This window comes from Prionailurus viverrinus, chromosome D4 (assembly GCF_022837055.1).
Source record: "Prionailurus viverrinus isolate Anna chromosome D4, UM_Priviv_1.0, whole genome shotgun sequence".
NCBI lineage: Eukaryota > Metazoa > Chordata > Mammalia > Carnivora > Felidae > Prionailurus > Prionailurus viverrinus.
This window is the reverse complement of record NC_062573.1, coordinates 29834058-29860450: the sequence shown is the minus strand read 5'-3', so window position 1 is coordinate 29860450 and position 26393 is coordinate 29834058. Positions and strand designations below refer to the sequence as shown.

At 38.9% G+C, this 26393-nt stretch overlaps 1 protein-coding gene across 5 annotated transcripts in view; it reads right to left on the bottom strand.

Moving 5' to 3' along the window:
• The window catches only part of RNF38 (ring finger protein 38), a 132155-nt gene that overhangs the window by 60992 nt on the left and 44770 nt on the right, over nt 1-26393 (bottom strand). For 3 of the 5 annotated variants that reach the window (XM_047829597.1, XM_047829599.1, XM_047829602.1), the window contains exon 1: nt 3495-3680. In XM_047829597.1, the coding sequence (XP_047685553.1) occupies nt 3495-3497 (3 nt within the window). In that variant the 5' untranslated portion in view covers nt 3498-3680. Of the gene's footprint in view, nt 1-3494; nt 3681-9032; nt 9104-26393 lie in introns of those variants that run through there. The other 2 variants (XM_047829600.1, XM_047829593.1) reach the window with 1 other exon arrangement.

Sequence of the window (26393 nt, the reverse complement as noted above, 5' to 3'; positions counted from 1 at the left end):
CAGGGTCATGGGATCAAAGTCTGCATTAAGATTCTCTCTCTATCCCTCTACATCTCTGCCCTCCCCAAAATAAAAAAAAAATTAAAAAAAAACCAGAATGCCACAAAACAATAATCTCAAAATATCTATCATTACAATGTGGTTTTTTCCAAGTAGGCTTCACGTCCAGCACAGAGCCCAACACAGAGCCGAACTCACAACTCTGAGATCAAGCCCTGAGCTGAGAAAGAAAATGTAGGGAACCATCTGAATGGAAACAGATTTCCTAAAAATAAGAGCAATGAAATACATTTCAGAAAGGACTACACTGACAGATTTGCTCCCAAAATAATTTTAAATTTCTGAATGGGAAAAAATTCATTAAAAATCAAAAGCTGGGGGGGGGGGTGGCACTGTTGGTTAAGCATCCGACTCTTGATTTCGGCTCAGGTCATGATCTCATGGTTTGTGAGTTTGAGCCTCACATGGGGCTCTGCACTGACATTGTGGAGCCTGCTTGAAATTCTGTCTCTCTGGCCCTCCCCCACTCTCTCTTTAAACATTAAAAACAATTTTCTAAAAAATTAAAAGCTGGGAAACTTTTTTCAAGTATAACAGATGATTAATGTTCCTATGCAAAGGGATGGGAAAAGGGGAATATCCCAAAAGAAAAGAAAATTATGCAAAAGACAAATCTTAAAAAAGCAGTGACTAAGTAACAAATGAACATATGAAATCTATACAACCTTGGTAGTAATCACAGAAATATTCATTGAAACAATTAGAAACCATTTCTCATCAATCATTCAGAAAGTAACTGGTATTATGAATGCTATTCAATGTGAAAAGGAAGTGAGACAGGCATTCTCATACGGAAGCATAAACTGATGCATATGAATGTGCAAAAAATATACAAAAAGAGACAAAGGCTGAAAAAAGTTCATATCCTTTGATTCAATTCTATTCTAATAATCTATGCTAAAGAAATACATCATTTGGAGGCACCTGGGTGGCTTGGTCGGTTAAGCATCTGACTTCGGCTCAGGTCATGATCTCACGGTCCGTGAGTTCGAGCCCCGCCTTGGGCTCTGTGCTGACAGCTCAGAGCCTGGAGCCTGTTTCAGATACTGTGTCTCCCTCTCTCTTTGCCCCTCCCCTGTTAATGCTCTGTCTCTGTCTGTCTCAAAAATAAATAAACATTAAAAAAAATTTTTTTTAATTAAAAAAAAGAAATACATCATTCAAAACTTACTACACAGCTACAATAATCAAAACACTGTAGTACTGGTATAAGGACAGATACATAGACCAACTGAACAGGACAGAGAGCCCAAGAATAAACCCTTACATATATGGTTCAAGTGACCCCAAAAGGGTCAAAGAGTTCCAAGACAATTCAATGGGAAAAGAACACTCTTCAACAACAGTGCTGGGAACTCGATATCCATATACAAAACAATGAAGAGAGACCCTTACACCTTACCCTATATACAAAAATTAACTCAAATGAGTCAAAGATCTGAACTTAAGAACTAAAACTAGAAATTTTAGGAAAAAACACAGGGGAAAACCTTCATGAGATTGGATTGCAGCAATTTCTTGGATATGACACCAAAAGGCAGACGAGAGAAAAATTAATTGGAATTCCTTCAAAGTAAGAATTTCTGTGCAAAGGTCACAACCAACAGAGTAAAAAGGCAGCCTCCAGAATGGGATAAAATATTTGCAAATCATCTGTCTGATAAGGGGTTAATACTGACACTACATAAAGAATTCCTACAACCAAACAAAAACCAAACCTGATTAAAAAATGGGCAAAGGTCTTGAATAGACATTTCTCCAAAGTAGATAAACAAATGACCAACAAGCACATGAAAAGATGTTCAATATTACTAATGAGTAGGGCGATGAAAATCAAAACCACAATGAGATACTACCTCATATGCAACAGGATGGCTACCATTAAGAACAATAACAGAAAATAACAAGAGCTGGCAAGGATTTGGAATGTAAAATGGTGCAGCCACTTTGGAAAACAGTATAGCAGTTCCTCAAAACTCTAAAAGTATAAATGAACTGGCAATTTCAGTTGTGGGTGTATACCCAAAAGAACCGAAAGCAGAGTTGCTAAGAGATATTTGTACACCCATGTTCCTAACAGCATTATTCACAATAGCCAAAACGTGGAAACAACCCAAGTGTCCCATCCATGGATGAATGAAAAGACAAAATGTGTTATGTATACATACAACAGAATGTTATTCAGCCTTTAAAAAAATGGAAATTCCAACACTTATGCTACAACATGAACATACCTTGACAACGTTATATTAAGTGAAATAAGCCAGGCACAAAAAGACAAATATATTATGATTCCATTTATATGAGGTACATAGAACACTCAATCATAGAGACAGCAAGTAGAATGGAAGCTGCCAGGAGCTCTGGGGAGAGATGAGGAGTTACTGTTTAATGGATACAGAGTTTTGCAAGATAAAAGAGCCCTGGAGATTGGTTGTACAATAATGTGAAAAGTATATTCACACTCAACACTACTGTACGGTACACTTAAAAATGATTAAGAAGGGGGCGCCTGGGTGGCTCAGCCAGTTAGGCGGCTGACTGTGGCTCAGGTCATGATCTCACAGCTCAAAGGCATGTGAATTTGAGCCCCACATCGGGCTCTCTGCTGACAGCTCAAAGCCTGGAGCCTGCTTCCAATTCTGTGTCTCCCTCTCTCTTTGCCCCTCTCCTGCTTGTGTTCTCTCTCCCTCTCTCTCAAATGTTAAAAAAAATTTTTTTAATGATTAAGAAGGTAAATTACATGCTTAGGTGTATTTTACCACAGTTAGAAAAACATTTCATCACAGCAGCAAAAGAGATGTTTAAAAATATAAACCAGATCATAGCATTCCTTTCCATAAAACCTTGCAAAGTCTTCCCACAACAGGAAGAATGAAATCTAAACTTTCCCTGGCTTATTACCAAGTTCACGATCTGCCCTGTGCCTACCCCTTCAACCTCATCTCTTACCACTTCTATCCTCATCCACCTGGCTTGTACACATCAGTCTTTCTTCTGTTTGTATGATCTTTCTAGCCTCAGGGCCTTTGCACTAACCCTTCCCTCTCCCTATGATGTTCTCCTCATGGCCCAGATTTTCACAATTTATTCCTTCCTCTCATTCAGATCTTAGCTTAAGTGTCACCATCTTAAAGGCCTTCCCTAACACCTAATCTAGAGTAGCCAACTGCCCAATTACTTGTAGAGTGCTTATGAGCATCTGATTATTTGTTGGTTTACATGTACAGTTAATTTTCTGCCCCTTTCACAAAAAATAAGCACCAGAAGAACAAGGACCTTCCTTGGTAGCCTTTTCACCACTCTACCCTGGTGACTCAACAGTGCCTGGGACATAGTAGGCACTTAATAAATATTTGCTGTATGAATAAATGCATAATAGTTTTTAAAAATGACCTAAGGCTCTAAAATTAAAGACAGATTAAATAAATTACCATGTATCCTTATGGTAGAACATTATGCAGCCATTTTAACTGATGTTTCATGTATATACAGTGCAGAAAAGATGACCATACATAGTAAGTCCTCCCATCCTTCATTCTCTTCTTCTTACGTTGACATTACTCCCTAGTGGGGAGATTGAGGCTCCCTCCTCTTGAATTTGGGCAGGCCCGTGACTATGCTGGGAAGTGATGCTTTGTGACTTCTGAAGTTAGGTCATAAAAGGCCATACGCATCTTCCCCTCTTGGGGGAGAAATCAAGGTACAATGCTATGAGGAAGCCCACACTACATTTTAGGCACTCAAGCCAAGGGGCTCAGTTGAAGTCCCAGCTGATAACCAGGATTAACCATTAGACATGTGAGTGAGGACTTCAAGATGACTCCAGCCTCAGCCACCATTTGACTATAACTGCATGAGAAAACTCCAAGCAAGAACCACCTAGCTGAACACGGGAAACCTCAGAACCAAGAAAGATACAAGTGCTCTGCACCAAATGAATTTTAGGGTAATTAATTACATACACAGCCATAGATAACCAGAGCAATTTAGTTTTATTTTAACCATGCAGATAATGCAAAGTGATGGAGTTTTTTTATGACAGTCTGTTGCTGTGTACTTCCCCAATTTTCTATAATGAGCACATGTAACTATGTAACTGGGTGCATGGTGAGATTTTTTTTTTTTTTTTTTGAGAGAGAGAGAGAGAGAGAGAGAGAGAGAGAGAGAGAGAGAGAGAGAGGTGAGGGCAGAGAGAGAGGGGAAGAAAATCCCAAGCAGGCTCCACACTGTCTGCACAGAGCCCAATGCAGGACTCAGTCTCATGAACCATGAGATCATGACCTGAGCCTAAATCAAGAGTCAGATGTTTGGGGTGCCTGGGTGGCTCAGTCGGTTAAGCATCCAGCTTTGGTTCAGGTCATGATCTCATGGGCCATGAGTTCGAGCCCCAAATTGGGCTCTGTGCTGACAGCTCAGAGCCTGGAGCTGCTTCGGATTCTGTGTCTCCCTCTCTCTCTGCCCTCCTCTGCTCATGCTCTCTCTCAAAAATAAACATTTTTTAAAAATTAAAAAAAAAAAAAAAAAAAAAAAGAGTTCGTTGCTTAACCGAATGAGCCACCCAGGCGCCTGAGATTCTATTTTTTTTTTTTTTTAAAGCACGGGAGCCAGAACAATTAAAGGGATATTTAACTGACTTTTTTTTTTAATTTTATTTTTTTTAATTTACATCCAAATTAGTTAGCATATAGTGCAACCATGATTTCAAGAGTAGATTCCTTAATACCCCTTACCCATTTAGCCCATACCCCCTCCCACAATCCCTCCAGTAACCCTCTGTTTGTTCTCCATATTTAAGAGTTTTAACTGACTTTTTTTTTAACGGACCATAGAAGATTTAGGAATGGCTTATAAGCATATAAAAAAAATGCTCAGCCTACTTAGGAAGTATGGGAGAAATGCAAATTAAAATAACAACTGAGATGTCCCACTACAGCTGCTATAATTTAAAAGACGACTGAAGTGTGGGACATAAACATGTGGATGTGAAGAAACCAGGTCCCTCATGCATTTGCTAGAATGTAAAATAGTGCAGCCACTCTGCAAAACAGTTTAGTAATTTCTCAAAATGTTAAAAATATATCATGTGACCAACTAAACAAAAACATACTTACATAAAAATGTTCCTAGCAGTGTTATTCATAATAACCAAAATATGGAAACATACCCATCAACTGGTGAATGGGTAAACAAAAGGCATTAGATGCACACCGTGGAATATTATTCACCCATAAAAAGGAATGGAATTCATGCTTCAAAATAGACAAACCTTGAGATAATCATGCTAAGTGAGAGAAGCCACACACAAAAGCCACATATTCTATGATTCTGTCTATACAAAATGTACAGAACAGACAAATCCATAAAGACAATGATTAGTGATTGTCAGGAGCTGGGGCAAGGGATAATGAAGAGTGACTGCTAATGGTTGTGGGTTTTTCAGTGAGGAATGTGAAGATTTTCCAAAATTAGATGGCGGAGATAGTCGTACAACTCTGGATATACTAATAACCACTATTTGCAATCATACAAATATAACTAGTTAACCTTGTTAATACTAAATTCCAATTATTACTTCTGGGTAGAAGGGTTTAAATTAGTGCTACATATCTTTTTAGAATCAAAGTGTAATTTTTTAAAAACCTAAAAAAATTAAAATATCAAGGTTACAATAAAGTATACAGTCCTAAAAGAAAAAAGTCACACATTTCCTACCTTCCCTGAAAGTGGTCTGCATGGCATTACACAAACCAGATTGGTACCTTCTTCTGTGACAAATGGAAGTTTTGTCCAGAAAAGACTTCTGCCCTGAGTAGCCATTCACATACATGCCAGTTTAGAAAGAATTCTCCCATTTCCTTCTCTCAAGTGACCAGCATTCTGGGAACTGTTCCAGGCCACTCTAGGAAAGTGTACCATTGAGGCTACAAATTAATTCATCTCACCCACTGGTTCCATCCCCAGTCACATACAGATGAGTTAAAATTGAGGCAACTTTCAAGAAAAATCATGTTTTGTTCCCAAATCTGAGAAATGGACCATGCCTGAAAGTTAAGTGAAGACAATAAGCAAGGCATCAACATGTGTTGGGACAATGTTTTCACAATCAGAATAGCTAAGCAATTATTTTGCATGACTTGTATAAGGGACAGAAGATCTGGTCTAGCTCCAGCACTGCAGGGTGACTCCTGAACAAGTCATTTCTCCCAGGGGGGTCACAGCTTCCAAGTTTGGTGTTTTTTTTTTTTTTTTTCAAATGTTTATTTTTGAAAGAGAGAGAGAGAGAGAGAGAGACAGAGCATGAGCAGGGGAGGAGCAGAGAGAGAAGGAGACACAGAATCCGAGGCAGGCTCCAGGCTCCGAGCTGTCAGCACAGAGCCCGACACGGGGCTGGAACCCACGAACCATGAGATCATGACCTGAGCCGAAGTCAGACGGTCAACCGACTGAGCTACCCAGGCACCCCTTCCAAGTTTATTTTAAAAAGAGGGCTGGAGGGGTGCCTGGGTGGCTCAGTCTGCTGAGCGTCCGACTTCGGCTCAGGTCACGATCTCATGGTTCATGGGTTCGAGCCCCGTGTTGGGCTCTGTGCTGACAGCTTGCTCAGAGCCTAGAGCCTACTTTGGATTCTGTGTCTCCTCCTCTCTCTGTCCCTCCCCTGCTCACACTCTGTCTCTCTCAAAAATAAATAAATGTGAAAAAAAAAAATAAAAAGAGAGTTGAATTATCTGAGACCTATAATCCCTTCAATTCTCAAAGTGAGAGAATACTTTGAGTGTTGTGTACTTGTGTGAGTATGTATGTGTATGCAAACACATCCGAGTGCTATGTGCTATGTGTCAGGTAGCAGGCTCAATTTGTTTCTGCTTTTACAAAACCAATATCCATTTGTTAAAGAAGTCAGAAGCTGTTGCAAACATAAAGATCTTAATTTTTAGACATGCTATCCACAGCCTTCCTCCCTAGAATAATGCCTGATGATCCTATTCAAAACTGCTATCCAACTCTTGGTGGTTCTCATCCCACTTATTCTGCTCTACATTTTCTTTAATTCACTGCACTTATTGTAACATATTATTTATGTATGGTGTTTATTTTTATTGGCTGCCTCCCCCCAGCAAGACTGTACACTCATGAAAAAACAGCAATCTTTGTTTTGTATCCTGATATATTTCGTAAGTGCCTAGACACATAGCTGCCAGTCAATAAATCTGACTGAATCAGTTGAATAAATTATAAATACACAGTCAAGAGGCTCTAATCCATTCTCTCCATTTCCCTCTGGGAAACAATCATAAGTATACAACACACAGCAGGCAGGACAAAGGGGAGAGCAGTTTCTCACAATTCTTTGATCTGTTAGTCAAATGACAAAATCCCTTAAAGTTCTCTTCCCTTCTCCCCGTGTATTTTAAGAAAAAAGTGCCATCTCCTAAAAGCACAAAATCAGTCATAGAAAGATGCAGAAATTAGAAGCAAAAATATTTCCAAGTAGATGGCAAGCATCTTGTGGAGGTAGAGAGAAATCTCATCTCCAGACTCTATCTGGAGACAGAACAGGGCACAGTTTGGCATCACCACTACGAATGAACAAATGGAGAAAAGCATATTATACTTAGCAGAGGGAAGAAAAACTTAACCCCAAAACATCTTCACAATTACAAAGCACAGTTGTAAGCAATATTACTGGCCTAAAGTGATTCTGCCTTTCCCTCTATCATCACTTTTTTTTTTCCCAAATGCTCATTTCTAAAATCTCTGGTATACTGAATTTTACAGAGCTAACTGTATATAGTCTAGCAGTATCTTTCAGTGGCTTGCTACTAAAAAGTTAGAAGTTTAATCCATGCCTCTGGATTACTATAATAATAAAAGAGACTCTGGAATGCTAAAAGCATACCACTCTCTCTGTAAACAAGCTGAAATCTGTCTCAGCAAAGCTCACAAAGACGGGGAGATCAACACACAGAACAAAGAAAACCATTTGGAAAATCCCAATGACCAACCAAACTTCTTGATCTAGCTCCAACAGGATGAGGGAGGAGGATCTTGATTAAAACAGCAGAGAAAAGGATCACTTGGATTGGTTTGCCTGGGAAAACTACCAAGGGAGTGATACATTGCTCCATGTAAGACACAGGAAATGGGAGGGAAGCCACTGGAAACTGATGATGGAAAAGACTAAATTTAAGTCCATCCAACATCAGCAGCCAGATGTTCCAAGCACCAAGCCCACATCAGTATCTACTTGCAAGGGCTGGGCCATCAACTGTGCTGATGAGTACTGGAAAGTCCCCAAGACCAGGCTGCTTGAGAGAAGAAGCAAAACACCAAAATGAAACAAAACCGCCAACAGTTCGGACCTGATTTAAAAACCAAACAAAAAATGAAACAAACAAAAAAAACCTCAGGCCCTAAGCAGGTTTCTTTTGCATGAATTAGACAGGTTCCATTCTTAATCCTCAACATTTCGATTGGGCTTTGGAAACAGAAAAAAAAAAAAAAAAAAAGTAAGTACGAGAAGAAATGGTAATGCAACACAATCAACTAAAAAAAAAAAAAAAACAAATCAAAGTGGCTAAGATATTTCAAACTAGAAACAGACACAAATTGCTGAGACAATTGGCAGCTTTGGGAGCACCTGTTCATATATTAAGATAATCCACCCAGTCTGTGCAAGAAACGAGGAAGCAAAGTGACAGGAACAAGGATGAGCATTAAAAAAAAAAAAAAAAAAAAAAAAAAAATGGAGGTTTTATTAAGAGACCAGCCCACTTCCTGAAAATTATCCTCAAGTGTTCTGGAGTGGTCTAATAATCTGACACATACAGCAGCCAAGGCTTTCTGTATCTCAAAATCGTGCCTCCCCAGGCACACCCTCCTGGCCCCCATGTCCACAGTTATTCAAGTAAATCCAACAATATAAGGGCAGCATGCATTTTCACCATGATAGACATCAACACAGACCTCACCTTGTCACTGTCATCATGACAAATGTGGTCGTGATGGATGGACTGGCACTGAAAAGAAGCACCAACACTACCTACAAGAGAAAGGGAGGAAAAGTTAAGATGCAGTAAGTCCTTACATTTAAGCTGTTTTTCCAGTTAAAAGTGCTTTTCTATCATCCCATCTAATCCTCAACAATACTCAGAAGTAGGCAGGATAGAGATTGTATTATTCATGCAGCTTAAACAAAACAAAACACGGAGAGGCTGTCTTGCACAAAGTAGCAGTCAGTGAAGTGGTGTATCTGAAACTAGAATCTTGTTCAAACCCCTTATTCACCACTTTCTACTATACTGAGCAGTTAGCTTTCAAAGTATGGCCACCTAAGTAAGCACAACAGCCTTCAATAAGGCAAACCTATTTAAAAATATAGACATACCCTCTTCAGACTATATACACTTCCTTTGAGAAAAAAGCTGACACTATAAACTCTTAGCATATAGATAATACCATCTAATACACAATTATGGGGCACCTGGCTGGCACTCAGCTGGTGGAGCATGCAACTCTTGATCTTGGGGCTGTAGGTTTGAGCTCCATGTTGGGTATAGAGAGATTACTTAAAAATAAAATGTTTAGGGGCACCTGGTTGGCTCAGTCAGTTAAGCATCCAACTCTTGATTTCAGGATTGTGAGTTTGAGCCCCAAGCTGGGTGTAGAGATTACCTAATAAAACCTAAGGGGCACCTGGGTGACTCAGTTGGTTAAGCATCTGTCTCTTGATGTCAACTCAGGTCATGATCTCATGGTTCATGAGTTTGAGCCCTGCATCAGGCTCTGTGCTGACAGTGCAAGCCTGCTTGGGATTCTCTCTCTCCCAATCTCTCTGTGCCTCCCCCCACTTTGTGTGTGAGCGCACTCATGCACGCTCTCTTTCTCTCAAAATAAAAAACACTTGGGGCACCTGGGTGGCTCAGTTGGTTAAGCGTCCGACTTTGGCTCAGGTCATGATCTCGCAGTCTGTGAGTTCGAGCCCTGCGTCAGGCTCTGTGCTGATGGCTCAGAGCCTGGAGCCTGTTTCAGATTCTGTGTCTCCCTCTCTCTCTGACCCTCCCCCGTTCATGCTCTGTCTCTCTCTGTCTCAAAAATAAATAAATGTTAAAAAAAAATTTTTTTTAAACACTTATTTAAAAAAATTTTTTTTCAACGTTTATTTATTTTTGGGACAGAGAGAGACAGAGCATGAACGGGCGAGGGGCAGAGAGAGAGGGAGACACAGAATCGGAAACAGGCTCCAGGCTCTGAGCCATCAGCCCAGAGCCCGACGCGGGGCTCGAACTCACGGACCGCGAGATCGTGACCTGGCTGAAGCCGGACGCTTAACCGACTGCGCCACCCAGGCGCCCCAAAACACTTATTTTTAAAATAAAAATTTTAAATGTTAAAATTTTAAGTTTAAAATTTACAAAATTAAAGCATTTATATTTATTTTTTTAATGTTTAATACACAATCATATATAAGATTATAAATCAGTTGTTACTTTGAAAGTATACTTTTTTACTACACCTCTTTGTTAATTTGAAGAACTATCTCCTAATGACTGCTCTATAATAGTGACATTTCTAACCAATAGGAAAACAAATGATTATTCAATAAATGATTCAACAACTGATGAGCCATTTGAAAAAGTTTGGTTCCTACATCACACCATACAGAAAATGGTGGCTCAAAGATCTATATAAATGTAAAAACAATGAAATCAGTTTTAAAGGAAATGTAGACTTAAAAAATAATCTTGGGATAAGAGAAACTTTCTGAAAGATAGCTAAAACAAAAGGCATAAACAAAAAGTCAGCAGGCATGACTGCCTACCAAAGATGAGCAAAACCCCTTCTTCTTATGTATGAGAATTTGACCTTGGGTTAATCCCTCTTAAACTGATTAAAACAACATGCTACCTATATGTCGCTTGGCAACACTGCTTATTATATAAAGTTAACAAACTAGTAAATTGCATCTGCATCTAGAAGTACAACGAACACTTAGTAGCAAGCCATGTTTTTGAGCTTCTCTGAGTCTAGTGACACGTAATTAGGCATGTCCCTTGCAGAGGATCCTTCAAACTATGCCTATGGATTTCTCTGTGGCACCCAAAGTGGTTATCATCTCTGAACCTGAGTTGTCAAAAGAACACTTTGGAAAGTATGAACTGTTACATGAACTTCCACAAGGACTCCCATTATCTTTTTTTTTTTTTTTAAGATTTTATTATTTTTTTTAATGTTTATTTATTTTTGAGAGAGACACAGACAGCGCGAGTGGGGAGGGGCAGAGAGAGGAAGACACAGAATCCGAAGCAGGCTCCAGGTTCTGAGCTGTCAGCACAGAGCCCGATGAGGGGCTCAAACCCCGCAAGATCATGACCTTAGCTGAAGTCGGACGCTCAATCGACTGAGCTAACAGGCGCCCCTAAGATTTTATTTTTAAGTAATCTCTACACCCAATGTGGGGTTTGAACTCACGATTAAGAGTCACATGCTCTATCAATTGAGCCAGGCAGGTGCCCCAGGACTCCCTCTATCTTATAGACAAGTTATAGTTATCATCCTATATCCTTCTGAATAAAGTGTTGCCAAGTGAGACCTATGGTCTTTTTATCATTCTGAATACATAAATGCTTAGTTGAACCTAAGACATCTGCCACCCCTGCAGACATTACATTGTATTTTGTAAAATTCACCACACCATCAATTCAGATGTCCAATTATTCCACATGCAACTGAGAAAGAATGCTGCCTACTTTGACACATTTTCTTAATATTAAACTTTTTAATTTCATACATATTGAAATAACTCTTTTAGACTTGTTTAAAGGTAGATTTTTATCCTATGTTACTCTTATGCATTGATAAAGAGAAAATACTGTGAGAATGGCTAAGATAAAAAACTCAAGAAATAACAAGTGTTGGTGAGGATGTGGGAAAAAAAGAAACCCTGACACACTGCTGGTAGGAATGCAAATTGGTGCAGCCACTGTAGAAGAGAGTGTAGGGGCTTCTCAAAAAACTAAAAATAGAATTACCATATGACCTAGTAATTCCACTAATGGGCATTTACCCAGAGAAAACACTAATTCAAAAACATATATGTACCCCTATGTTTACTGCAGTGTTATTTATAATAGCTAAGATATGGCAGAAACCCAAGTGTCTATCAACAGACAAATGGATAAAGATGTGGGGTGTGTGTGTGTTCAAATATTCCTGAGCCATAAAAAAGAATGCAATTTTGCCATTTTGCAATGACACAGATGAACCTTGAGCATATAATGCGAAATGAAATCAGTCAGAGACAAATACCGTATGATTTCACTCATGTAGAATTTAAGAAACAAAACAAAACAATGAAAAAGAGACCAACAAAAACCCTAGAGTCCTAAATACAGAGAACAGGTGGTTGCCAGAGGGGAGGTGGGTGGGGGTGAAACACATAAAGGGGACTAAGAGTACACTTACTGTGATGAGCACTGAGAAATGTATAGAATTGTTGAAATATACTGTACATCTGAAACTAACACTGTATGTCAATTATACTTGGAAGGAAGGAAGGAAGGAAGGAAGGAAGGAAGGAAGGAAGGAAGGAAAGGAAGGAGGGAAAGGAAGGAAAGGAAGGAAAGGAAGGAAAGGAAGGAAAGGAAGGAAGGAAGGAAGGAAGGAAGGAAGGAAGGAAAAATAATTACATTGGCAATAGCAGAGAAAATTTTTAAAAACTACAAAGAATAAAAAAAACTTACCAGAAGGCTGCCTGGGTGGCTCAAGTAGTTAAGTGCCTGACTCTTGACTTTGGCCCAGATCATGATCTCATGGTTCAGTTTATGAACCCAAGCAGGCTCCACCCTCACAGCACTGAGCATGGGGGCTGGGGGCGGGGGATTCTCTCTCCACCCCTCCCCCACTGGTGCTCTCACATATTCACGTGCACTATCTCTGTCTCTCAAAATAAATAAACTTTAAAAAAACAAATTAATCTCACTCAAACACAGAACTAAAAACACTAAATAAAACTGCAGCATACACAGTATGTATAGTACAGTGACAACACATGTAATATAATATGTCATCATAATCTACTCATGTTTACCTAAGAGAAGCCTGATTCCTTACATGAATTCAAAAAAAATAAAATTTATCAAGAAAGTATTAAGATAAAATTTATCAAGAAACAATGTCAAAAAGTTTGCTCTGAGATGCCTGGCTGACCAAACTGGTAAAGCATGCAACTCTTGATCTCAGGTTCATGAGTTTGAGCCTCACGTTGGGCATAGAGCTTACTTTAAAAGATAAATAAAATATGGGGTGCCTGGGTGGCTCAGCTGGTAAGTATCTGACTCTCAGTTTCAGCTCAGGTCATGATCTCATGGTTTCAAGGGTTCGAGCCCCGTGTTGGGCTCTGTGCTGACAGTGCAGAGCCTGCTTGGGATTCTCTCTCTCCCTTGCTCTCTACCCCTCCCCCACTCAGCTGTGTCTCTCTCTCTCTCTCTCTCTCTTTCTCTCTCTCTCTCTCAAAATAAATAAAACTTAAAAAATTAAAAAATATAAATATTAAAAATTAAAAAATAAAAGTTTGATCACATCAAAAGATGTTGAAAAGCATTTGATATTATCAATATCTATTTTTCAGAAATACACTTATGAATATACTTAACAAGTTTTTGACACTGGATGATAATTTCGGGGAGGATGCGGGGGAGAGACACAGTTGCCAGAAAGTACACTTATGGATAGAGTAATATAAACCACAATGTGCCCTCTGGTATTATTATCAGTTAACATCATTTAACATATTCCAAATCCATGATTTGGAAGAAAGAATTATACAATAATGTCCCAAATATTAAAATCTCCTGAGAAAGTAGAATGACAAATTAAATCATGACATCAACTATTGTGTCAAAAATATGGTAGATGTGTTTTAAAGAGGAGTTAGTAAAATTATACTTCCGGCCACTATTAACCTAGTAATATTAAATATAACCATGTAATATTAAAGTTAGACTATTGAAAGAAAACCCTAAGAATTGACGGTTATAAGTATACATTAGATACTTTCAAAGAGGTACCAAGACAGACATTATTTTACTCTTCCACAAAACCCTTGTATTTAACATATCGTGTCAGGGGCACCTGGGTGGCCAGTTGGTTAAACGGTGACTTCAGCTCAGGTCATCATCTCATGGTTCATGAGTTCGAGCCTGCGTCAGGCTCTGTGCTGACAGCTCAGAGCCTGGAGCCTGCTTTGGATTCTGTGTCTCCCTCTCTCTCTGCCCCTCCCCCACTCATCCTCTCTCTCTGTCTCTCTCTCAAAAATAAACATTAAAAAAATTTTAACATATCATGCATGTCATCTGTGTTTCTACTGAACACAGTTTAAGAAAGATGCAATTGTGCTGGAAACAGTTCACATCATATCATTTAATGACTGTGGGAGAGACCACCACTTGGGACCATCACCAAAAACTTGGGACTCCATGAAAGCTGGAGAGATAAAGACTGAGATACATTATTTAGCAACTTAAAAATCTCTTCTGAAAGAGAGTATTAAAAACAAATGAACAGGGGTGTCTGGGTAGCTCAGTCAGTTAAGCGTCCAACACTTGACTGGCTCAGGTCATGATCTCATGGTTCATGAGTTCAAGCCCCCCATCTGCACTATGAGTGCAGAGCCTGCAGGGGATTCTTTCTCTCCCTCTCTCTCTCTCTCTCTCTCTCTCTCTGCCCCTCCCCCCACTCTCTCGACAGCTCTCTCAAAATAAAACACTTTAAAAACAAAGAAACAAAAGAAAAGTCCCACAAATGAACAGACATCCACAAATAAAACAGAAACAAAAAACAAAAAACAAAAACCACCTAGACACTGACTTTACACCTTTTCACAAAAATTACTCTAAATGGATCATGGACCTAAATGTAAAACATAAAACTATAAAACTTACAAAAGATAACAAAGGAGAAAATCTAAGAGACCTTGGGTTTGACAATGAGTTTTTAGATACAACACCAAAAGCTTAATCCGTGAAAGAAAAATGTGCTAAGATAGACTTCTTTTATTTATTTATTTATTTATTTTTAAATAATTTTTTTTTCAACGTTTATTTTTTTGGGACAGAGAGAGACAGAGCATGAACAGGGGAGGGGCAGAGAGAGAGGGAGACACAGAATCGGAAACAGGCTCCAGGCTCTGAGCCATCAGCCCAGAGCCCGACGCGGGGCTCGAACTCACGGACCGCGAGATCGTGACCTGGCTGAAGTCGGACGCTTAACCGACTGCGCCACCCAGGCGCCCCAGATAGACTTCTTTTAAATTAAAAATTTCTGCTCTGTGAAAGACATTTTGAGAATAAAAAACCAAAGCCACAAACGGCTGAAAATATTTGCAAAACGCGTATCTGATAAAGGACTGGTATCCAAAAATATTCTAAGAACTCAAAACTCAACAGTAAGAAAACATACAACCCAATGTTAAAATGGGCTGGGTTTCTCTGTGACCTTTTGCCCTGAATATCAGAGCTCACTCTTTTGCCATTAAGGGAAGGGCCTTTGGATAGAAAACAATGCAGAAGCACCCTAGAGATGAAAGAATACACAAAACCACCAGCTTCCCTCTCTATCCCTGTCCCATAAGACAAAGGATGTTGACAGACTAAAGCTGAATCCTGAAGAATAAAATACATGTCTTAAGGTAGCTTTGGATAAGCTAATCAGAAAAGAAGTACACAACAGCAACATTAGAAACAAGAGGGCCAATTTTTGAAATGTGAAAGAATCTAGTAGAGAACAAGCTAAATAAATGCACATTAGACGGTGTTCACCATGAGTGTTCTTTCTTCAAATACATTTTATGAAGTTATCATTCCTGCTCAACGTCCCCTGGGGGCGCCTGGGTGGCTCCCTTGGTTAAAGGTCTGCCTTCAGCTCAGGTCATGATCTCAGCTCATGGTTAGAGCCCTACATGGGGCTCTGTGCTGACAACTCAGGACTGAGCCTGCTTCAGATTCTGGGTCTCTTTACTCTCTCTCTGCACCTCCCCTACTTGCCCTCTGTCTCTCTCTCTTAAAAATAAATAAACATTAAAAAAAATAAAAATAAATAAGAAAGAGCATGCCCTGGCACTCACAGGCAGAGAAGGGGCCAGGGGGCCAAAGTGACAGCATGCTTCCATGCAGACAAGGCTGGTCCTCCCACCTGGTGGCCCATTCCATGGTCTGCTCACACCAGCATTACACTTCTCACTTGGCGTTCTTAACTTGGGACCCAAGACTTCCATGGAAACAAAATTTTATCTTTAGTATCATTAACTTGAAAATAAAATGTAAAAATTCATTCTCTTGTGAATATAGCAACAAACCACATTAGTATGGACAGTATGTGACACTGTCACTATTAAAAACCATAAATATTTTCATACAATAGTTGTTACAGGTATACTGAAATGTCATTTACACTTATCACTAGTTTGAATTTATGATAGCTATTAGGCACACTGCTAAAATATATTACTTAATGCATTTGTAAGATGCAAATGTATTTCTATTACAAATTAGTTTTTACTATTTTTATAACTACATCCCAGTCTAATTGATTTCCTTTGTAACCTCATGTATTTTACTGTATGCAATTAAAAATATTCTCCTGGGAAGAGGCCTACTGAACTTCACCTGATTACCAAGAATCCATGAGACACACCAAAAATGGTTACAAATCCTACATTAGCTAGCAAAGGATGCTGGGCTCGGAGGAACAAATCACATCAGAAGCCTTGTAAGGGAAGAGACCTGCATCGTCCTGGGAAAACTCAGAAAAATGTGAAAAACTGAGGAAAGAGAACAGAAATGAGGATTAAAGTGAGAGTGTGGAGCCCAAAGTTTAGAACTAAGGGAGGTAAAGAGGCCAAGGGTCAAACAGTGGTGGGAAGTGAAGTTTCAGAGCAACTGCCAAGAGTATCAGCGAGGATTCTAGTCAACAGGAGCAAGGTGGTGATGTAAAGCAGAGACACTATTTGCCATGTTCCCAGAGACCACTACGCTGCAAAATCCAACTGTCAATTCTGCGTCCTCATCTTTCGTGATCTATTTGCAGCATCTGACCCACTTGATGCCACTCTCCTTCTTGAAACCCTTTTCTTCACTTGGCCTCAGGGAAACTTCCCACATTACTGACTGCAACTTCTCAGTCCCATTTGGTAGAGTCTCTTCATCTCCCCAATTTCTAAAGGCTGAAATGTTCCAAAGATCAATCCTCCGACTTCTTTTCTGTCTATATTTACTCCTTTAGTGATCCTGACTAGTCCCATGGCTGATAACTCCAAAATCGGTATCTCCAAACCCTGACGTCCTCACCTCCCACCACAAGAAAATTCACATTTCTATATACTGCTACCTACTCGGTATCACTTAGATGTCCAACTAGCATCTCACACATTACGTACCCAAAACCGAGCTCGTGATCTTCCCCTCCCAAACCACCCCTCTTTCAGTTTCAGTAAATGACAAAACTATTCACCAGCTGTTCACCACCACCGGCCAAAACCCTTGGCATCATCCTCAACTCCTCTCTTTCACTCACATCCCACATTTGATCAATTAGCAAATCCTGTTGGTTCTACTTTCAAAATATGCCTGAAATACAATGACTTCATATGTTCTCCATTGCCGCTACCCATGTCAAAGCCTGGACTAATGCAGTAGCTTCTTAACCGATCTCCTTAGTTCTACTCTTTCCCTGGGAAATTTCCTTATCTTCCCCCCTAGTCTATTTTCCATATTGTAGCATGGAGGACCCTTTAAACTGTTCGGACAGATCACGTCACTCCTCCTCTGAAAACCTAGGTTCCTTCTCTCACTCATAATAAAATCCAAAGTCCTTACACCTTGGTCTACAAGGTCTTTCACATGACCTGGCTATCCTAGACCTTTCTGATCTTATCTCCTGCCACTTCTCCTTTCCTAAAAGGAAATTAAAACACAGTAAATACACATAGCAAATTGTCATGCTAGTATGTGATATACTTAAAACAGAACACTGTTCTATGTATGCCTCTTAGTCCCAGGCCCATTCAGAACTCATATTCCCCTGTTGACACGCAGGATGATTTTCCAAATGACATGTTCTAACAAGGATAGTTGGAATGTAACTGAGACTCTTCTGCACATTGCTTTGAAAAAATAAAAGTACTGTGTTTATAAAATACAAACATACAATCTTCTTATATAAACATCTGCAGAAAAACATTGTTGAGACATATGTATATTCCTTGAAATCTGGGTATAAAAAAACAAGAGGCATTAAACCACAATACCAAACTAAAGACCTGGGTAAAGTGTGCACATATCTTTAAAGGTGGTTAACTCTTGACGGTGTGTGATAAAAACATGGCATTCTGAGCGCTGTGAGGATTATTCTTCATTGCGCACATCTGAGACAGGGGGTTGCATTATTTAATCTAGAATATGAAGTGGGCCCCTCTTAAGCACCTCCTGGACTCAATAGCTATTTGCCTATCACCTCAGAAACAAAGATTTGAGGGTTTTAAAATGAAGATTTTGATGTCACAGGGATGAAAGAGCACGAAGAATGTAGTTGGTAGTATTGTAATAGCATTGTATGGTACCAGATGGTAGCTCGACTTATGAGCACAGCATAGCTTACAGACTTCTTGAATCACTATGTTGCACGCCTGAACCTAACTTAACATTGTATGTCAACTACACTTCAATAAAAATATTAGTAAAATGTGTACCTGTTTAGATTTTTATTCAAAAGTATTTTCCAGATCTAGCACTTTAGGTTGAAAGGAGTATTTTTTAAAACTACACTCTTGGGGTGCCTGAGTGGCTCAGTCGGTTAAGCATCCGACTTTGGCTCAGGTCATGATCTCACAGTTTGTGCGTTCGAGCCCCACATCGGGCTCTGTGCTGACAGCTCAGTGCCTGGAGCCTGCTTCAGATTCTGTGTCTCCCTCTCTCTCTGCCCCTCCCCTGCTCACACTCTGTCTCTCTGTGTCTCTCAAAAATAAATAAATGCAAAACAAAAAAAAAAAATTAAAAAAAAACTACACTCCTGAATTTACTAATGTATTCATTTAACAACAAGGAACTGACCTGTGGTCAAACCCTAATAGTTTAAAATAAAAATATATTTTTTTTATGTTTACTTAATTATTTTGAGAGAGAAGCGTGCATGTGTACAAGCAGGAGAGGGGCAGAGGGAGAGGGAGAAAGAGAAGACTCTCAAGCAGGCTCCATGCTCACAGTGCAGAGCCTAGCATGGGGCTCAATCTCACCAATCCTTAGATCACAACCTGAGCCAAAATCAAGAGTTGGACACTTAACCGACTGAACCATCCAGGTGCCCCAAGATATTTCTCTTTTAATAAATAAGTAAAATACACTTTCAAAATGGAACCAAAAAATAAATAAAATAAAAACGAAGATTTGAACGACAAAACTGGACAACGGGAAGAGCAATAGCATCCACATAAGCACCACATGCTTTCTGTGACCTATTCTAGGAGACAAAAAGCAGCAGCAAATACTGGCCAAAATTTTACCAATTTGAGCATTCAGAACAACAAAAAAAGACTATAGCTGGCCAAAACACATTCACATCAATGAAAACCTGTGAGTCTCTAATAGTAATCAAAAAAAGGGAGAAAAGACTTCTCATCACTTCCGGAAGTGTCTATTAAAACAACTTACTTCAAAAACTGGTAATTAAAACCAAAAAAACATGCATTTACCCTACCTTCTAGAGTAATCAAACAGCCTTAGTTCTATCGAGTTCTATATTACAGAAGAATGCCAGCTAATATATGTTGAAGGTATTTTTTCAGAATTAGGAAACATTGTTTTGCAAACCCCACAAAACTGTTGATTCAGGCAAGGGTCACCAATTAGGTTAAAATCATTAGGTGAAAGCGGATGGAAATTTCTAAGTGCCCAAGTAACACTACACAGGTTACGGGTAGTTGCAGAGAGAACTACACAGTAAGGAGATCAACTCCTATCATCTTAATCCAGTGGCCAATCAGCATCATTAGCAGTGGGCCAACCAGATAATAAATTCTGAGGTGATACAATATGAGATTCAGACATGATGTCTGTTTGGCATTTGAGCAAAAAGATACTTCCCTTACATCCACCACACTACTGAATATGATTTCCAGCTTACAGGAAATACAGAAGACAGATGAACAAATGACATCACAAAAAAGCAATCAGCTTACCCAAAGTCGTTCTGCAGAACAGATGGCTCAGGTTTTTAATAAGTCAGTGTTATTACTATTTTAAAAAGAAAATTTTAAGATAGGAACTATGCTAGATTAAAAAAAAGACCTGGGGGTGCCTGGCTGGCTCAGTCAGTAGAGCAGGAGACTCTTGATCTTGGGGTGGTGAGTTCAAGCCCCATGTTGGGCATAGCGCCTACTTTATTTAAAAAAAAAAAAAAAAGTGTTTAAGTTTATTTATTTTGAGAGAGACAGCAGAAGCAGGGGAGGGGCAGAGAGAGAGGGAAAGAGAGAGAATCCCAAGCAGGCTCCGCACTGTCAGCACAGAGCCCAATGCGGAAATCAAACTCACGAACTGTGAGATTGTGACTTGAGTCGAAACCAAGAGTCGGAGGCTTAACTGACTCAGCCACTCAGGTGCCCCTAAAAAAAATTTTTTTTAATTAAAAAAATAATTTAAAAAAATTTTAAAGGCTTAAGGAAAATAACCAGATATGCATACCAGGTTGTATACAAGTTTCAATAAACCAGATGAAAAAAATATTTGGGAAAGAACTGGAGAAATGTGAATATTATAAAATTAGATGAGATGAAAATTTACCAAAATGAAATAACTTAAAAAGCAGGGTATTGGCGTGCCTGGGTGGCTCAGTCAGCTGAGCACATGACTCTTGATCTCAGGGTTGTGAGTTCAAACCCCATGTTGGGCATGGAGCCTACTTTAAAAAAATAATAAAATTAAATTAAAATTAAAAAGCAGGGTAAAGAAAAATATGAAAAAAAAATTTTTTAAAGAATACAAATAGCACAATTTCATGCTGGTTACATATACATGTACACAGATATGCATAATAAAAATTCAGAATATTATGATACTAACAATGGTAATCCCTGAGTGATAGAAGGAAATATTTTTCTTATTTTTGCTCATCTATATTTTGATTTTCCATGATTCTTATGAAAAAAAAAGGGCCTAGCTCCAAGGCTAGCTCCCAATATCCCTAGGAATATTGGACCAGATGGGACAACAGCCTCAAGAGACATAAACAGAGGACTCCAATAACACCCTCATGACCACGAACAGCATTCTTGAAAGGAACTATCCATTTTCTTCTTTCTCCTGAGACCCTGTCCAGAGAATGATCTTGGTGACAACTGTTAAGATGGCCTGCTCTGCTAAGATACAGCTGTTAGCTTAAGTGTAGGGACAAATATTTTGACTCCATTCCTTCTGTTATAAAGTTCCAATCCAAATCTATAACGGCTTCTGAGAAATGTACCTTGGAGAAAGCAGTCGAGACCAACCTCTAAGCAGTCTTACATGGCTTTTAGATCCTTTAGGACGCTGGAATAGGACCCTGCACATAGTAGATATTCTACATGTATTTAATGGATTGTTCTGAAATCTAGTCCTGTTTTCTAAAGGCATGAACAACCCTTCCAAATCTGTCTTCTGAAAACTTAATTAGCCTACCAGCCACCGCAATTCAAGGAATTGAAATAGATGCTAAAAAGCATCTGACCTCAATCAGCAAAATAAAAAAAGAAACTAGGGGTGCCTGGGTGGCTCAGTCAGGTTAAGCATCAGACTTTGGCTCAGGTCGTGATCTTGCGATTCACGGGCTCGAGGCCCATGTCGGGCTCTGTGCTGACAGCTCAGAGCCTGGAGCCTGCTTCAGATTCTGTGTCTCCCTCTCTCTCTGCTCCTGCCCTGCTCATGCTGTCTCTCTCAATAAACATTAAAAACAAAATTAAAAAAGGACACTATACAGTTACATTTTTGTCCATTCTACACTAAATGCAACAGGTAGACTTTTAAAAAAATCCAGTCCCAAGAATCCTGCTTGTACTGTTTTAAGTTTGTTTTATTTATTTACTCACTTATCTATTTATAGTAATCTCTCCACCAACGTGGAACTCAAACTCACGAGCTCAAGATCAAGACTTGCATGCTCTGCTGACTGAGCCAGCCAGGCACCCCTCCTGCTTGTACTTCTTATATAACTGTCACTACAATTACTATCTGAAAGAGACATTCAGCACTTAAGTCTAATTTTTTGGTTCTGCTCCCATTTACTGTTCTTTCAGGGCTCTTTTCCTTTTCACTCTAACAGGATTTTTTTTTTTTTAAGTGCCTGATTTTATAGCAGGACATGAAAACATACTGAGCCGTATCCAATACTTGGCCGAGAGGCTGGTAAATTCTAGAATATGATCTCTCTGGGTTTTAATCACATCACTTGCAATAGCCTTCACAACTGCTACTAGGATACCAGAGTCTATGGCGCGGTTGCAGAGAAACGCACCTAGAGCGTTCAGAGTCTTAACAACCAACAAACAAGGTCTATATTTCTGCTCCAAAGATTGAAGTATTATCCAACTGGTTAAACCCAACTTTATTCATCAATTCTCAATGTTCTACGCTTTCTCCAAATGAACTTAACAATAAAACAGACTACACCGTTTTTAGAAATCTTAAGGTTTATAAGCCAGACTACTGGCTCTATCAGATAATATACTTTAAGACATTATTGATGTTAGGTAAATAATGTGCAAGGGAAAATCTTACTCTGTGAGGATCAGCTGCCTATTTACTGTGACAATAAGATCTTATTGCTGCTTCTAGCTAAGGACAGCAGAAACGTAGATTTCAATCTTGGGTTGTTTTAAACAACTTTATGGAGATACAATTCATATACCATAGAATTCGTCCATTTAAAGTATAAAATTAATATTTTTAGTATATTTACAAAGCTGTGCAACTATTATCACAACCAATTTTAGAACAATTTTCTCACTCTAAAAAGCAACCTGAGACCATTAGCTCATTTTCCCCTTCTACACACACCTGACAACCACTCATCTAATTCCTGTATATGTCTAGTCTGGACATTTCTTATAAATGGAATCATAAAAATATGTGATCTTTGTAACTGACTTTCACCTAGCACAATGTTTGCAAGGTTCACCCATGTTATAGAATGCATTGATTCATTCATTCCTTTTTATGACTAAATAATATTCCTGTGTATGGATAACCACATTTTGTTTATCCATTTATCAACTGATGGATATATGAGTTGTTTCCACTTCAGTAATATTAGGAATAATGCTATTAAGACATTCATAGTAAGTTTTTGTGTGGATGCTTGTTTTTCATTTCTCTGGAATAGAACTGCTGGATCATATGGTACCTCTATTGAACCTATTAAGGAACTGCCAAAGTGTATTCCAAAGTGGCCAGATCACTTTACAATTCTACCAGCAGTATATAAGGATTCCTCTCGTTGTTTTCGGAGTAGAATGAACCTTGAAGCCAGACCTAGATACAGTTCAGTCATTTACTGAATATGTCATCTTAAGCTAGTCATTGAACAAATCATACGTCTTTTCTCCTCTATAAAATGGGAATAATAATGTCTACTTACATCTACTTCAGAGTTGTTCTGAGGGTTATTTTTTTTAATTAATTAATTAATTTTTATTTATTTATTTATTTATTTGCCAGAGGGGGGGGGGGAGCGCGCACGCAAGTGAGCAAAGGGCAGAGAGAGGAGAGAGAGTGCGGAGCCCAGAGCAGGGCTCAAAATCACCAACCATGAGATCATGACCTGAGCCAAAGTCAGATGCTTAACCGAGTGAGTTACCCATGTGCTCTTTCTGAGGGTTATTACTAACATTAAATGTATGAAAATGCTCACAGCACAGTGCCTGGCACATAGCAATTCAATAAATGGTATTATAATTAACACTTCTGTTCAAACAAGACTGCTGATTTGCCTGTGAGACACTGCCTAACTCCTTTTTTCTAGAACTCTCATCACACTCATCATACTGTAATTTTTTGGTTACATGTCTGTCTCTCCAACCAGACCATAAGCTTATCTTTTCATATTCTAGCATGAAGTACATTTTCTAGCTCATGACAGCCACTAAATAAATGCAGAGACAAAGGAAAGCTGAAAGGAACTACAAGAATGAAAAAGAAAAGGGGAGAAAAAAGGAGGGGGGGGGGAAGAAAGGCAAAAAAAAGCTTTCCTCTCTCTTCTCTGGTCTATACTTCCATCAGTTCCTCTACCCTCCCAGCCTCAGTGAGATTTAATTACGTCTTCCTCCCTTCTCCCACACAAGCTGCTTACACCTCATAACATGTCTTGTATATAACAGTTAAATACAGATAAATTCAATCTCCCCTGCTGGACTACACTTTCCGTGGAATTGGAGATTTACCCTTATTCATCTTTATTACCTCTGTAGAGCCTAATGCCAGTCTTGTTCACAGCAGGCCCTACTAAAAAGTTTTACTGAATACATAAAGACTTTGTGCAGTTGAGGAACTCTGATTTTATGCCTAACAAAAAGGAATCAACCTTGGGATGCAAGGAGTATACTACAACTGAATAGGACCTACAAGACACAGTTAGGGGGAGTACACTTTCTTCTTACACTTAGGGCTCTAATGCTTGAATGGTCCGTTCTAAAGAGAGCCCTGAGCATTTCTAAGTACCCACGCTGTACCAGACACCTGTGTGCAAGACAATGCAAAAAGCAAGCAAGCTCCTTGCTCTTTGGCACTTACAGCTCAGTAGAGAGTACTTGCCTTCTATGCTGAAGGTTCTAATCTCATTCCGACTCCAGAAATTTCATCAGTGCAATGGCTTCATTCACTTAATATTTATCAAACCCCCATTATGTGTCAGGTCTATCCCAGGCACCAGGGACATGAAAATAAATAAGACAAAATCTCTGCCCTTTCATTTATCTTATATTTTAACCTATTCTATGAAGATGCATTTCTCAGTCAATAACTCTGTGAAATACCAGCATGTAACGATAACACATAGACATAAGTTTAAAAAGTAAAACAGAATGAAATGGTTTATGATGAAAAAAGAACTCCATTACTCTAGTTCCCATCATTCCTTCCCAGAGGCAAGTATCCTCAAATCTTCTAGGCATTTCCACTACCACTGATCTCAACTTTTCTAAATAATATGTTTATGACTATTTCCTAGCTATCAATTTTATGAATTTATCAGATTTCTGCCATGCAATTATTAGAAGATTAAATGCTTCCATCCCTCCTATTCTACTTCCCCTCTCATCCAGTCCTCCAACAGAATTATAGAACATTTTGTATCTATATCAAAATGACTGGGGAAATTTCAGAAAGGGGTAAGATCTCTTGAGAAGTTGTAGCCAGAGAAAAGCAAATAGCCGAGAGGTAAAAGGTTTTGAATAGTGAAATGTATAGGAAGCGGTGAGGAATAGTAGTTAAGAAAGGAGACAAAGGAAGAGAAGGAGACAGAAGAAAATAAAAACAAGGCAATAGTGTTGGGGACTGTGGCAGGAGCAAAGAGAAGGAGACTGATTTGATCAGTTTTCTTAAGTTTTAACAAGAGGGTAAGTGGTAAAGGGAATGGCTCCACTTTTTACTTTTCTTTATTTGAATGGAAATATGAGGACTTTAGATAGGAGGGAGTAAAATTCAATTTCCAGAGCATTTCTTTATTCTTTGTAAGGGGACATAGAATGCAGAAATTGTGAATCCAAACAAAAATATGGCCTGAACGCAATCCATTTCTCACACTATAAAATAAGTAATCTCACTGGTGTTTCTAGGCATTGTCACTGAGCTTTAAATTAATCCAAGTATTGGGGAGCCTGGCTGGCTCAGTTGGTGGAACATGCTACTCTTGACCTTGGGGTTGCAAGTTTGAGTCTCACATTGGGTGTAGAGAATACTTAAAAGTAAAAAATAAAAATATTAAAAGTAATTAATGAGTTAATTAATCCAACTCTTGGCTTTCTTATCTATTCATTACCTTCCATTTTACCAGGGATAAAGGTGAACTTCAACAAATCTTATCAGACACTGAGTAGAAAATGCCACGTACGCATATGCTAAGCATGGATGATCACCTAACTACTATTTATGATGAGCAAATATAGTAACATAATATACTTCTTTTATACTTCAGTTCTTATAAATTCAAATCTTCAGCCTAAAGTCGAAACCTTTAACCTTCTAACACCTTTCCTAAATGAAAAGTTAAATTACTGCTATGGTTTTTAGCACAGGCACAACGTTCATATTCACATA